Source organism: Hydra vulgaris, chromosome 05 (assembly GCF_038396675.1).
Source record: "Hydra vulgaris chromosome 05, alternate assembly HydraT2T_AEP".
Classification (NCBI taxonomy): Eukaryota; Metazoa; Cnidaria; class Hydrozoa; order Anthoathecata; family Hydridae; genus Hydra; species Hydra vulgaris.
The window spans coordinates 20535685-20552401 of NC_088924.1; the positions used below are offsets into that span (position 1 = coordinate 20535685).

Genomic DNA, 16717 nt, shown 5'->3' on the forward strand with positions numbered 1-16717 from the left:
GTGACAGGGATGCAATGCATATTATTTCTGCCATCCTAGAAGCTCTTAATATAGATCACCGAGTTTGTTCTCAATAGATCGCCTATCAAAAGAAATAGAGAGATTTTGCGGAAAATAAAATATTCATCAATAAAATCAGTAGGAAATGATGCAAACTTTATGGAAGTGCATTGGGATTCCAAATTATTGCCTGATATCACAAAAAATGAGAAACAGAAACTTGCAGAAGAGCAACCACGTTATGACTACAAAGAGTTTTTGCAATTGACGCTCATTTTTTTGGGAGATAAAACAAATGTGAGTTTTAGGGCTCCCGGTGCATATCATTTAGCGAGATGGATGTCTAAAGCGATTTATTGTTTAAAACTTTTTTTATTTCGCGATCAAATGAAAATGAGAAAGGATAATTTAAAACTGAATGCAGAAATTTGCGTTTTCGTTGTATACTGTTATGTAGAGGCCTGGTTTTCAGCAAAGAATACTACAGGAGCTCCCCTAAATGATATATATTTTTTGAGAAAATTGGTTAAATTTAAAAATATTAATGAAAACATTGCAACCATTGCAATAACAAAATTTTTAAACCATTTATGGTATCTAAGTGAAGAGTGTGCTGCCATGGCAATATTTGACGATAGAATTGAGAGAGTTGAAAAAATTAGAATGGCTCAAAAAATTATGGAATGTGCAAGTAAAAACATAGAGACTGTGAATGAAAAAGAAGAAGAAAATGAAGAGACAGAAGTCATTGAGAAAAAACTATCGTTGCAAATCCGAGATGTCCAAAATTTTGTTCAAAAAGATCTACCAACTGAATTATTGTCCGCCAATTCACTTCAGTTATTTAAACGATTCGGTATTTGTTTTGAATATCTTCAGGACAATCCGCTGAATTGGGAAAACATAGAGGATTATGGCACAGGGAAAAATATCATTTCAACCTTAAAATGTACAAATGATATTGCAGAAAGAGGAGTGAAGTTGATTGAGGATTACAATGAAAAAATGACGAAAAATGAGCATCAAAAACAATTTTTGATACAGGTATGTATAAACAAATTTAATTTTTTGTTATTTTTTTCTTGAACACATTCTATAGGCTAGGTTTAGAAAACACATTCAATATTATTTTTATTTGATTCAAGTTGTTCAGGAGTACCGGAGAGTGTTCCCAGTCGCCACAAAAGGAGGCTTACTTTAATCCAAAATATGTATCTGAAGTGGATGTATCATTTCAATAAATAAAAAATATGGTATTAGGATAAACTATATCTTTATTTTACGTTTTCATTTTAATGAGTATGTTTTTATACTAAAATTAAAAAAAAAATGCGCGATTTTATGTTTACAGTCGAGCGTACATTGTCGTTCTTATAGGTAACTGCCTTACATTGAATCTCACAACTTCAGCGTCGATACGGCACGTGTTAATATTAACCGATTGAGCTGAAATTTGGTATATTTTCATGTCTTATACAAAGGTACATTCTGGCAAATAATTTCAAAACAATTCGTAAAAAAATTTTTTCCTTATAAATAAGGACCACCCTAATATATATGTATATATATATATATATGTATATATATATATATATATGTATATATATATGTATGTATATATATATATATGTGTGTAAATATATGTGTATATATGTGTGTATATATATATATATATATATATATATATATATATATATATATATATATCATCGTCGTCAACATATAATTTCTTTTTTTTTTTCCAACAAGTTTCTTTTTTTTAACATATAGCTTCTCTACTAACTCTTGTTTTTTGCAAGTGGCTCTTTTTAATGAATTAGATTATGATATATCAGCTTTAATGTCATCGAAATGGAAAAGGAATCATTAAATAATGACATTACATTTAGTGATATAAACTAAAAAAACATTTATATCCAAGGCATAAACCTAAGGCTATTCTTTTTTCAGCACAGAATCCAGTTTCATCAGATAACTTCTTTAAATTCTCAATTATAGATAATGTCTTTCAAATTTAAGTATTGACAATTTCAATATCTTCCATAACTTTTCCTTTTGCTTCCATTTTCAATGTTTTTTCTATAGACAGGGCTTTTGAACATTTATCATCAAAATACTTCTTTCTTTGTTTGCAGTAATCTAATTAATCTTTTGTTATTTCAACTTCATGAGCCATGAACCCATGAAATGTGAGGTAATCTTGGATTGAACGTAAAGAGATTGTGTCTGGGACATATTGTCATCTTTCAGACTTTTGTTGCTGTTAAAACCACGTTCAACTAGAGCTTGTCCAGGCAATAAAATGAGGACAATTTGAAAATGTGCTGTAGATTTGCATACATCTTTAAATCAGTGTATTCCCACAAAAAGTAGTCCAAACAATCCATATCTTTGTCAAAAGTCAAAAATACTTTTGTTATCAACGACCACACTTTTACAGAACCTGGAATATTCTTTCTAAGCTAAAAAATCAACAGAAGCTCTAATTTTCTTGAAAGTAACAAGCTTCATCAACAGTTTGTCAAAAAAATAATCACACTTTTCTGTGATATTCAACCATAAACGATGGAGAAATACACACCAGACAGCAAGCAACCAGTGAAGACAAAGGGCTTTTCCCAATAATATGAGTTCACATTGAGACACCAAAATTACATATTTCCTTTTTGAACTTGTTCATTTGAACATCAGTAATCTTTGTCTTACTCTTGAGTTCCTGCAGATAATCCTTCAATGAAAAACTAACATTAATCTTGCTGGTTGAAAGCCAGTTTGTGTAATTAAACAAATCTATTTTTAACAAAGACGTTGTAGTTTTGTCATTTAAAAGAAACATCTAACCGAATGAACTTCGCATAAAAGTTGCATAATAGTTCTTCAAGAGTCACCACCAGAAAAGGAGCCATTGGTTTATCAGTTTGAAAAGAAACTAGTAGAAAAAAAAATGCAAGATTGAAAATAACATTTTGTGATTTTTTCTCAAAATTTTAAAAATAATATGAAAAGAATATCTCAGAATATTTCTATACTTTTCTAATAAAACAAATTATATTACATAAAAAGCAATAAAATTGCATCTGGATCAAATATCACCTACGAAGGAATGTATTTAGACTGCCACTAATTTCTTCAAAAAACTTCAACGCTAAAGGAACTAAAACTTTATTTGTTTGAGTACTTAGATGTTCAAAGTTGGTGTTTTGCCCTGATTTAACAAGTCCAGGTTGCTTACTCTTTGGTAAAGACAGTAGTCAACAAGACTACTTTTGACCAAACCTCTATTGCTTTTTCGGCAACACTTTGATTTTTAGCCCATCGAGTGCCACAAAATATGTAAAGAAAATATGTTGTCTCAGCTATTCTTTCATAATCACTTGCTCTTGATGGACTTTGGTACATTGAAGACATTTAGTACATTGAAGACATTAACTTCTTTAAGTTCCAATCTGTAGCTTAAGCACCAGTTTGTAAGGATCCATTGATAGTATGTAAACCATAGGCAATATCAATGAGTGTATTTAATTCATTGTTATGACATTCTTTGTTGAGCATTTCCAAAAACAGTTTATTTACATTAGAGATATTCATAGAAACCTGAAGCATTTTTTCAGCATTTAAACCAGTCACGCAGGACATATTTAGAATATCTGGGGCTGCAGCTTTTTCCATGAACTCTGAACTATAATATCTTGTACAAACAGTATTCCTCTCTTCATTCCAATAGCGCACATGTAAGTCCATTTGACCTTTCTTTACAACTTTATTGTAAGACTTATCAAAAAGACATACAAAGTTATCCAGCAGGGTAAGATCTTTTATCAGAATTTTTTTCAAATAAGGGGCAAGACCATGAGTTACAATATAGCCAGATTTTGTTCGACCACATAAAAAGTCACTGGCAATTTTGCTATCTGGAAACATCAAAGCAAATTGTTTAGACTTATTCTCATTTGATCTAAAAGAGTATTTGCTTTGAACAATATTTAAATACCAAATTAATTCTGCTTTCAAAACTGCTTTCTTCTGAAGCATATCTGAAATGATACATTGCTTTGATCAGGTAGGCTTTTGTGGTACTGATTGCAAAGTTTCTTTGAACACAACAACATAACCCTCTTAAGCCAATCGCTTTACATCATATTATTTCATACAATTACACATTTGAATATATGATTTTTTTGAACTTATTAGGAATATTAAACACTTTATTCAAGATCTAGGTGTGTAGCAAAGTGCAAAATTATAGTATAGAAATTTCCTAGAGTTACCAATATGGTTTTTTAAAATTCTTAATAAGTTTTGCACTCCGTAAGTGTGGTTTAACCATAAAAAATATTTTTCTCTGCTGAAACAGATTTTTTGCACAATTTGATAAATCAAGTTTTTCCATCAATACATTTATACATCTAAGGTACTTAGGTGATTATTTAATATTTAGCTTTATTTAATTAAAGTTATAGTTAAAAAATCAAATTTGCACGATTCAAATTTTAAAAAAGCACGAAAAAATTTTGATTATTGCAAAATAATTTATATTAGGCATTGGTAAAATCTGGAATGCAGAGATACGGAAACTTTCAATGGGTAAAATGGGTAAAAGAGCCTTTATACCCATGCCTGCTAATGAGAACAACTTAAAACAAACTTTGCATCTTGCAAGGCTGGTATATTTATCTTTCTGAAATCAAGAAGTGTAACTATCATTATTTAACAAAATATTCCGGAAACTTTTATATTTAGGCATCTTAAGATAATTAGTGAAAAAAATATAACAATCTTTTTAATATGAAGTTTGTTTAACATCTTGCTAATGGTTTTTTCCCTAAAGTATATATATATATATATATATATATATATATATATATATATATATATATATATATATATATATATATATATATATATATAGCTTTAATTAAAAAAGAGGGTCAATAAATACTTATCCCTTATAGCATGGTGTTCACTTGTTAAGAAAACAAAATAAAATTATTTAAAGAAAGTGAAAGTTAAATACAAAAAGCCAAAAATATACATTAAAAAACTTACTCTAATACTCAGAGGGCTGATATATGATATATATGTGTGTGTATATATACATATACATATATATCATATATATACAAACAAAAGTATAGGATTTTAACTCATCAAAGATGTAACTATGCTTCTCTATAGATAAGTATAATCCATTTGCTTTATTAAAATTTCCTAGATGATAAAAAAAAAAGAAAGTAAGGAGAAATTAAGGTGAGCAGTCAAATTTTAACTTATTTTAAGGTTATTTAAGGACTTTTAAGGAGTTTTTTTTTTTTTAAGGATATTTAAGGTTTTTAAGGAGGAGTGGGAACCCTGTGTGATAATGGCCAATGTAATAAAATAGTTGACTAATTACAATAAAAATTAAAAATACCACTACTTATATTTGAAAAGGCCTTTTTTTATGTGCTCCTTCTTGTTTTCTTTGGTTGCCAAAAAGACTTTTTTTTCAAGTCAAGCGCGACGCCCGGCTTAGTTGCTTGTTTTACCTGAATTTATATCATAGTTTTTTAATAAAACTACATTTAAAAATTAGTTTTCATCATTTGTGACATTAAGTTTGTCATACATTATTAGTATTTACATAGCGACCGAACTTATGAAATGGTATTGAAAGTTCGGTCAAAGTAGATGTTTTCAGTTTAAATTAAATATTGAGTACTAGTTTTTATTTTTAATTTTTTAATTTTTACAATATCAATTATCAATATAATTTTCTGTATGTTTCAGGAAAAAAATTTTTTTATTTATGCGTGATAAATGAATGTTCAAAGCTTAAGTGATCAAACTTAAGCAGTTTTATGGTAAGATATAAATTACTGGTGTACATTGCAACAAAGAAAATGAATCATGATTAATTATTGATTCAAATTTATTAATCATCAAATATAGTTAATGATTTGTTATTGGCTTAAAATTAAAAAGTTAAAGCACAACAATTTACAAGTATTAAAAGACATTTTTTGAAGATTATTAAGACGACATCTCTCACAAACAATAAAATAAACTTTATTATTACAAAAAAAATTTAAATATATTTTATTTTTCAGAAGTTTGAGATGTCACAAAATTTTGCATTTTTAAAAATAGTTATATTCTTTTATATGGAAGTGACTCTAACATTACCTCTTGCCCCCAATTGCAACAACAATAATCTAGTTGTTATAAAAATTTTCTAAAGATAACAAACTGCTGTTAACAATATAACCAAGAAAGTAACTCTTGAATAGTAAATTAAAGAGTCAATTTCAACTTTCTTTGGTAGCATTATTTTTCTGTTCACTTCATGCTTCTTACAAAGCAAAAAACATCTTAAATTGTTATTAACCAAAAAATATGATCGCAACAACAGCAGACGGCTTCTTTTTAAAAACTTCAGCAATTTAGATTTTCTTGTGACAAAAAATATTTTTTCTTAACTTCAAGAAAAATAAACTAAAACTTAAAACCTTGAAATAGATAACAAATGTCTTAAAAGATAACTTGGATTGCCAAATCTAAGTCAAACAACTGTTTTTGACCCAATTTAATTAACGTATAAATTTGATTTCAACTGTTGGAGGAATATTGTCTTAAAAACAGCTGCACCATTGTTTTGGTGAAATAACTGTTTATCAAATATTAAATTATTTTTATTTAAATTAAAAGATGCTGATTAAATTAAAAATTCAGATGTTAATCTTATTTATCAATTATTCATCATTTATTGATTCTTTTTACTTATTTATCCAGAGTTTTAGGACTTCTCATTCAAGGTTATATGAAACACGCAAGCCCGTAGGAACAAAAATTACATTGGGGGGAGGGAGCAGTACTATCCCGAAATAGGTTTGATAACTTTTTTTAGTCATTTTTTCATTCAATTTCTTCAAAATTATTTATTTAAAAAATTATTGGGGGGTAAATGCCTCTGCCTTCCCCACCCCTCTCCCTGGTTGCTACGGGCCTGATACAGGTATGAAGGTTAACGGTCACATGTCAATATATGAATTTCTGATTGACATTTTATATAATCATGTATATATATATATATATATATATATATATATATATATATATATATATATATATATATATATATATATATATATATATATTGATGTCCGTAATACTAGTTATTGCGGACACCACTGAATTAAATTTATAATTATATAATGTTAAAATTCTTATAAATTTATCCAATTCTTTTTTTCAATTTCAAATTTCAATCGCAAAATTATTTGAATAGGAGAGTTTTAGAAGACTGAAACTATTTTGTTAAAATAGATCTCTTTTTAAATAAAATTCCTAAAAGCAACTTGCGTTTTTATAGAAAATGTTTTATCTTGATAAAATTAAAAAAATGGTATCCCATTTTTTAAAGTATGCTCAAGATTTTTTTGCTAAAATAAGTTTTAGATAGAAGCTTATATTATGTGTTAACGACATAAAAGATATAAATTTTATAAAAGAAACATTTATATGGCTAATTAACTATTAAATTTATTCAATATATTAAATAAATTTAATAGATAAATAAATACAATAGTTACCCACAGCTACTGTGTTTTGCCAGAGTAGTGGATAAAGTTGACAAAACACTTGCTCAGCTGTGCAACAAATTATTATATTAGTAAAGATTTTAAAATTAGTGTTCAAGAGATTTTAATATATCATTCAAGAGATTTCTGGTGGAATAGTTCACCGTTAAATAAGATTGTAGTTCTTATAAATAGTTGTATTTTTTTCGTCACAGATGATATTTGGAAGTACATTCCAAAGTTTATGACCATAGTGGGATAATGCTCAGTTACCAAAACGATAGCTGCATTTTGTTTCCTTTAAATTTAATCTTTTTTCTGACATAGAGAAGCGAATTAAATTGTATAATTATTTTTGTGCTTCCAGAAAAATAGATTTGTGCATTATTAAAAGGAACTTGAAATATAGTCTTACTCTAATTTTGAGCCAATGCAAATTTTTAAATATCTGGTTGTTTACATTATTTTCTATTCTAGTTTTAAATACCAGTCTTGCTGCACAATTTTGAACTGACAGTAGTTTTTTAATAAATGACTTTTTAATTCCGAAGTAGAGGGAGTTGCAATAATCTAGCTGTGCAAATATTAGTGAATATACTATGGTGCACAAATCTTTGTGGGATAGGAATTGTTTGATGATCATCTGAGTATCCAAAATTTTAACATTGATTATATTCATATATTTGTATAGGGGTCTTATATAAATATTAAAGAGTTTTGAACCCAGGACTGTACCTTGTGGTGCTCCATATTTTACATTTTGTTCGTGAAAAATGAGTTACCAATTTTAACTTTTTGTGTACGGTTAACTAAAAATGAATCAAACCACTTATAAGCTGAGTCAATCATATCTATTTCACTGGTTAATAGTCGAAGTAGTTTTTACTAATCAATAGTGTCAAAAGCATCACTTAGATTAAGTAACTTTAGTGCTGAAGGTGTATGTTTATCAAAGAGTTCGACTATATCATTGGTAAGCTTAAGTAATAGTGTTTTCATTGAGTAATGTTTTTTGTACCCATATTGATATTCTATATGAATATAATAATTCTGGTCTTTAATTTGTGAAGTCTTCATTACCTGAGGCGGAGTTTCTTTTTTAATTGGAAGTAATTTTGCACTTTTTAGACGGGCTACTTGAATCAAGCAATAGGTTAATGAATTCAACTCATATATGCATAAATGTTTGTAAATTATTTCGTATTAGATATGCTGGAATCGGATCATCAGGAGAACATTTTACTCAAAATGACATGGTGGTTTTTCTTCGTACGTTGTTGAATCTAAATATTTTAAAAACCGACCATTATAATCTGATGTGTTTCACTTTGTTTGGGATATCTGAAGATCACACCAGAGTTTTCTGATGTTTTCGGTAAAATAACTATTTAAGTTGTTAGCTAGTTTGTTGTCTGAATTGGCTGGTGGTAGTACGTATTCTTGAGTTTAATCTAGTAGCCTGTTTACCGATGAGAGCAGATTTTTACTGGTAGTGTTTTTATTTAATAGGTTAGAGAAATATGTTTTTTTTATTATATAAGCAATTATTGTTGTTTATTTCCTGAGGCGTCAATATTTTTTTTTTGTCATTTTCAGTTTTTGTTCTCTTAAATAATTTTTCTGCTTTTCTTCGTTTTTGCCTAAGTTGCATATATTCTTCGTCAAACTAAGGAGTTGTTTTGAATATTTTTACTCTTTTCGTTTTTAAAAAGGGCATGTTATTGCAAAACCTCCTTCATTTTTAAAGGGGCATGTTATCGCAAAATCTCCTTCATTTTAAAAGGGGCATGTTATTGCAAAATCTCTTTCATTTTTAAAGGGGCATGTTATCGCAAAATCTCCTTCATTTTTAAAGGAGCATGTTATTGCAAAATCTCCTTCATTTTTAAAGGGGCATGTTATTGCAAAATCTCCTTCATTTTTAAAGGAGCATGTTATTGCAAAATCTCTTTCATTTTAAAAGGGGCATGTTATTGCAAAATCTCTTTCATTTTTAAAGGGGCATGTTATCGCAAAATCTCCTTCATTTTTAAAGGGGCATGTTATTGCAAAATCTCCTTCATATTTAAAGGGGCATGTTATTGCAAAATCTCCTTCATTTTTAAAGGAGCATGTTATTGCAAAATCTCCTTCATTTTTAAAGGGGCATGTTATCGCAAAATCTCCTTCATTTTTAAAGGGGCATGTTATTGCAAAATCTCCTTCATTTTTGGTTATATGTAGTTGTTTTGTTTTTCATATTTTCAGCTGATGATATTTCTAGTTTATTTCCTGATATTTCATTGTTAAACATTTCATTGTCCACTGTTTTTAAATTCCTTTATGTGATAGTTTGGTATAATTTTTTTCTATTTTTGTTATACTTTAAAAATCGATGAGAAAATGATCACTCAAATCTAAGTTACAGCGAGCATATTTACTGATATATCAACGGGCTCATTAACTACTACATCTAGTATGTGTCCCATTTTATGAATTGGTTCTTTGACTTTTTGTGTTAGTTTTATACATCTAGTATTTTTTAGAAGCTTTCACTAAATAGCTCTTTAGTATCTAAGTGTATGTTTATATCACCCGCTATAACGTATTTGCAGCCTGTTGATGCTATTGTTTCAAGTAAATCCATGAATTAATCCAGAAATGTTATGTGAGAGACAAATATTAGTCTACAAATGCAAAGTGAAATTAGTGATCATTTGGCTACGGTAAATTTAACACATTCATGCTCAAAGAAGTGAAACTGTTATTTTGGAAGTTGTTTGTGCTTAATTGATAGCTTGATTCCTACCCAGACATGATTCCTACATGATTCCGACATGATTCCTACCCAGGCACCTTTTTTTATCTCTTTTCTTTCTTACTTTGTGCCGAAAAACCTATCCTTAATTTTTTTATCATTGCTGTTGTATTATTTGTTTTCAGAAGTCATTCATGTTTCGGAAATAAAAACTATATTTGGATCCTGGTCAAGTATATGCTTCATTACATCTGGAAGTTTATTGATAAGAGAGCGAACATTCTATAGTGAATTTAATATATAGTTTATGCAGGTTCTATTATGATTTTGAACTTAGCTTATAAACGATTAATTTCAAGTGTTTCTTTTAGGGTATCTTTTGCTCTCTCAAATGAAGGACATTTATAATCAAATGCACAATGAAAATTGTCATTTTGTCCATCTAAAACACAGTTTACATATATTTTATCCATTAAAGAGCACTGATCAGCTTGATGTCTTTTGCAAAATTTAGCTCATATCAGTTCTTGTTTCTTGCATTCCTATGCAAAATATCCAAAGCTTTGACAGTTAAAACAACGCATTACATTTACTTTGTCAAATATTTTGCAAGAAGTTAATCCAAGTGTGACTTTAATTTTGTAAAATCGAAAAATTTCTCGTAATATTTTTCTTATTTTCGCAAACACTTAAAACACTGATGGTTTATTTTTTATCGGTTTGTAGCTCCTATTGTAAAATGATCTTTGATGTTGTTCACCTTGATCAAAAATCTTGGATAAAACTGTTTTGTTAGTGCAGCATATTAACAACTTTATTTTATTTTTTTTCAATTTTTTTGTTTTTTTCCTAAATATTCAATAAATTTATACCATAAAATAATTTAAGATAAAAATCGTAATACAATTAAAAAATATAGAAAAATATACAGGCATAAAAATAAAAACAAAAACGTTCTTCAGGTCTTATTATCAGGAACCGCTCGTGAATATTAAGTACATTAAATTAACATGAAATATAAAATAAGAAAAGCAATGTCGTAGTAATAATTAGCGAGATAATAAATTACGTAAAAATATACAAATAAATTGGTGTAAAAAATTCTTCATACTTTTATATATAAATACAAAAATATTTAAAAAAATACTGTGTTCATAAACACTTAAGATGTGGATCAGATATACTATTAAATATTACCTTATGTAATAAGTTTTATATTCATTTTCAGAAGAATTTAAAAATACAAGATATGTCTTCAAAGATAAAATAATTTCTTTTAGTTTTTTATTGAATGAAAGATCATTCCATTCATGGTATATATCAAAATTTTTCAGAACTTTTTTATTCCAAAGCAAACCTCCTCAAAATGATATTAATGACTTTCCAAAATTAGTTAGAGAAAAAGGTTGCCGATTTAGATTATCATTTCTTAAGTAATATTTAATTTTATCTTTTAAGATATATAGATTAAAAAAAGAAACAGGAGTTTATTAAAAATATTTAGCTGATAAATATTAGGAATTTTCATTTGAAATAATAATGGTTTGGCATGAGTAAATCGATCTTTATAATTGACAAGACGAGCAACATGCTTCTGCTGACGATAAAGAGGTAGCGGTTTTGATTTATTGACATTACCCAAGGCAATATATGCAACATTTATATGGCAATGGATTAATGAGAAATATAATTGTAATAAACTGTGTTTATTTAAAGCATTTCTAGCTTTGTACATTACTCCTATATTTAGAGCAGCTTTGTTGCGCAACAAATCAATATGATACTTCCAATTAAGATTTTTAACAATAAAACCAACTACTGACTTTTTAGGAATCAATATTGATTCCTAAAAAGTTAGTAGTTAGTTTTTTATTTGAATTTTGTCAATAAAAAATAAAAGCATGACAGAGGCAGTAGCTTTTTTTTTAAAGTTTAATAAAAAAGTATCCATTTAGTTTTTTCTTCATTTAGTGACAGCTTATTCATTTTAAACCTGTCAAAAACTTTTGTTAATTAAAGGTTCATGTTTTGGAATAATGTTGCTATATCGTTATGAGATAAAAAGAGATTAGTATCATCGGCAAACATGACCGTCATTAAATTTGAGACTTAAGGGATATCATTAATGTAGTTTATGATCATTAATGTAGTTTTCATTATATTCCTAAGGTAAATCACTGATAATAATTTTTTTCATGTTTAATCGATATTATTTTATTTTTATTTGATTGTTCGTGTCTTCGAGAGAATTCAGTATTTGGTTTTTAAATTCTACAAAGTTACATACTAGGAAAAGATCACCTGGTTTATTATGACATGAATTTTTCAATTGAATATTATTATTCGTGACTATATTTTCAATTATACCTATGTTATCTTTGTTAACTTTTTCATCAGCTATTTTTCCTTTAACTAAGAGAGAATCTGATGGTAAAGTTTTGACTGTATTTAACCTTTCTTTGCTGAACCATAACTTCTTTTCCCAATTTAGTATCAATTGAGCGTTTTTTTAACAATTGTTTTATTTCATTGAGCTCAGTTTTGATTTCTGTATCATTACATTCTAGAGTGTTTAGCCTCAATGTCTTTGATTTAGATGCCACTTATTTCGAGGTTGGTTAGGCAGACATCACAAAAGAACAGAACGTTTACTGGTTGTAAAGTTACAACAGTAACTTTACAACCCGTAAAGTTAATGTAGTAACATTACTGGTTGTTTTGATTTAGTTAAATATTATTAAATAAAATCTCCGCGCAAGAGAGCAAAGATTATACTTTTATTTAAAAAATAAATTTAGTGTGACGTACAATATGACCTCTATTAAAAAACTTTAAATTTACTTTTAAGAATGGCCAAAAAAATGCTAAATTAGAAAATAAAAAAAATTAACAACAAAAAAAATGGAGCAAAAAACAAACAAACTGCGAAAGCATTTTTTTTTTAAACTAATTGCGAAGGTGTGAAATGCAGCCGCGAATCGCGATTGCAATACGCATAATTTGAGCCCTGATTAATATATATATATATATAATATATATACATATAAATATATATATATATATATATATATATATATATATATATATATATATAAATATTTAAAAATATATTTATAAATATGTATATATATATATATATATATATATATATATATATATATATATACATATTTAGAAATATATATATATATATATATATATACATATTTAGAAATATATATGTGCGTGTGTGTTTGTGTGTATGTGTGCGTGTATATATGTATTTTAACATTTAAAGATGCATGGACCAGAAATATAGATACTAAAAACTTAGATGGATTGTCCTATAAAATGTCTTTAATATGTTTGAAAAGTTTGTAAATTTAAATCTTCGCGTTTTTTTCTTTCGGTCAATGTTGTTACATACAATTTGACTAACCTTTGTTTGTATGTTTGATAACTTAGTTCTGGTATCAACTTAGTTGTACGTCTGTACACATTTTTGAGTATATTAGTATCATTTTCAAAGTAAGGATTCCACACTTGAACAGCAGTTCAAGATATGATCTGATGTATGTGCATTCTAAGTTCTTAAAGAGCCACAAGTTTTATAATATACTATTGCCCATAATGTTGCTTCTTGAAATTACATTAAAAATATGATAGTGGATTACTTATATCAAGCATTTTAAGGAATTTCTAAAAGTAATTGAGATTATAGGTTGTTCAAAAACCAGATTTTGAGGAAAGAAAAATAAACAAGTTACCTTAGAAAAAAACATACTATAAAAAAAAAAGAGACCAAACAAAACTGTGAAAAAAGATTTTTTCAAAAATGAAATTTATTTTATAAAAAAAATATTTCTAATGACAATATGTTTTGCTTAGGCGTTAAATTAATTTGTTTAAAAGTTATATATAATATACTTTAAAAATAATTTAGTTTACCAAAACAATCCTGAACTTCAACGTTGTTACCAGGGCACCTGTCTTTAACATTTGTTGCATTACACTGTCTAGTCCTGTTTATAAATCCAAATCCAGAAGAAGCATTACAAACTGACCAAATGCTCCAATCTCCCCAATATACTAAAGTTATGAACTTAGTTAAAAAATAGTTGATAAAGAAATTACAAATGATAACGTTGAATATTGATAATGATAATATTACTGAAGTATGTCATCATCATCATCATCATCATCATCATCATCATCATCATCATCATCATCATCATCATCATCATCATCATCATCATCATCATCATCATCATCATCATCATCATCATCATCATCATCATCATCATCATCATCATCATCATCATCATCATCATCATCATCATAATCATCATCATCATCATCATCATCATCATCATCATCATCATCATCATCATCATCATCATCATCATCATCATCATCATCATCATCATCATCATCATCATCATCATCAATCATCAATCATCAATCATAAATCATCAACATCATCAGTACAATCATGTTTAACTGAACAGGGTATTGTTTTTTAACTGATAAGTTTTATAAAAAATTAAAAAAAATAAGTTGTTTTACCAAAGCATGGTTTAACTTCAGACATGTTACCGCAACACCAAGCTGCACCAATAAAAAAATTGCATTCTCTTGTTCTGTTTATAAATCCATAAGAAACATTACAGCTTGCCCAATCACTCCACTGTGACCAAGCAGCTAATAAAAAATGTTTATTTAAAGTATTATAAACTGCAACATTCCAAAGACTCAACATTTCACCAAAAATCTGACAATGGAAATTAGACTAGCTATAAGCAACTTCTTAAAACAAAAATTTAATATAAAAGTATGAAAGTTTTTCTTTAACAGAAATTACATTTTTATTAAACTTTAGCAAGTATTTTGCAGATACACAGTAGTGAAAAAAAATAACTACAAGCGTTGGTTAAAAATTATTTTTTTCCTATTGCTCATAGTAATAAATGAAATATAAATAAAATTAAAAAAATACTTATTTATCTAAATGAAAACTATATTTTATAAATTATATAAAACAACAAATTGTACATAAAAAAAAAAAAAAAAAACTCACATCATGAGTTAAATAAAGGTCAAAAGAAAACTGCAAATTTTTTGCCCAATCGTAAAACAAAATATTTAAAATTTTTAATAATAGATACCGTATTCTTTATAATCCAGTACTGCGTTATATCTTAAATCTAATTTTTGATAAATACTAGTTGAAATACAATGCCAAGCATCTTGTGCTACTTTCCATTTTTTGTCTTCAGTATTTTTCTGATATATACCCTTAATTTTTTATGTAAAATTTTTTCTGAGGGCTTTTATGGAGTTAAAGAATTATGGTGCTAACCTAATACCTTTATTTTGGTAACCTAAAGCCATGTTTTGGCAGCGATTGGTAAAGATACCTCTATAATGATATTTGCTGTAAGATACAAAAACATATAAAATAAACATTAAAAAGTATTTAGTATTTCAAAGAAGCCAGCAGCCAAATTCTCTGTAAACAAAAATATGCTGTATAAAAAATTTCAAACGTAAATCGTCTAACACCCTTAAAAAGAATTTTTAGTATCTAAGTATATTTAACGTAAATGAACTGAAAAACCTTACCAGATACTCTTTACTATGTAAAAAACTGATTAAAAAAGTGACACCTCTAATAATTAATACCTTTTTTAATAAAATATATCATTTTCATGATTCTCGTTTTCAATTTGGAACTAAGTTCAGCCCATATATATGCATATACATATGTATATATATATATATATATATATATATATATATATATATATATATATATATATATATATATATATATATATATATATATATATATATATATATATATATATATATATATATATATATGTATATATGAATAAATATATATATATATATATATATATATATATATATATATAATATATATATATATATATATATATATATATATATATATATATATATATATATATATATATATATATACGTAAGTGTATATATATGAATAAAGAAAATATCTTTATATTATCATGTACAATATTGTATACTTGAAAGAGTGCTCAATAGATAAACTAGAGCTATATAGTATAAATGTTACTGTTACCCGCAGTACCAGGAATTAGCTAAATGCTAATGTTCCTAATATAATATAATATTGCAACTCTGAGTTTCATGTGTTATAACAATCATCAGGCAAGTAGCAAAATTAAACTTTTACTACTTGCCACATGATTGTGATAACAAATGAGACTCAGAGTTGCAGCATTTATTTATATTATAAACATTATCATTTAGCTAATTCCTGGTACTGCGGGTAACAGTAACATATATACTATATTTATATATATATATACTATATATATATATATATATATATATATATATATATATATATATATATATATATATATATACATAAGTATATATA

At 26.9% G+C, this 16717-nt stretch overlaps 1 protein-coding gene across 3 annotated transcripts in view; it reads right to left on the reverse strand.

Moving 5' to 3' along the window:
• Nucleotides 1–16717, reverse strand: part of LOC136080674 (A disintegrin and metalloproteinase with thrombospondin motifs adt-1-like) — a 157492-nt gene that overhangs the window by 79335 nt on the left and 61440 nt on the right. For all 3 annotated transcript variants that reach the window (XR_010638590.1, XM_065797621.1, XM_065797620.1), the window contains exons 5-6: nucleotides 14839–14973; nucleotides 14221–14361 (exon numbers count right to left, since the gene is read on the reverse strand). Coding sequence is in view for 2 of the 3 variants with exons in the window: in XM_065797621.1 (XP_065653693.1) it covers nucleotides 14221–14361; nucleotides 14839–14973 (276 nt within the window). In the remaining variant the exon portion in view is untranslated. The remainder of the gene's footprint in view (nucleotides 1–14220; nucleotides 14362–14838; nucleotides 14974–16717) is intronic.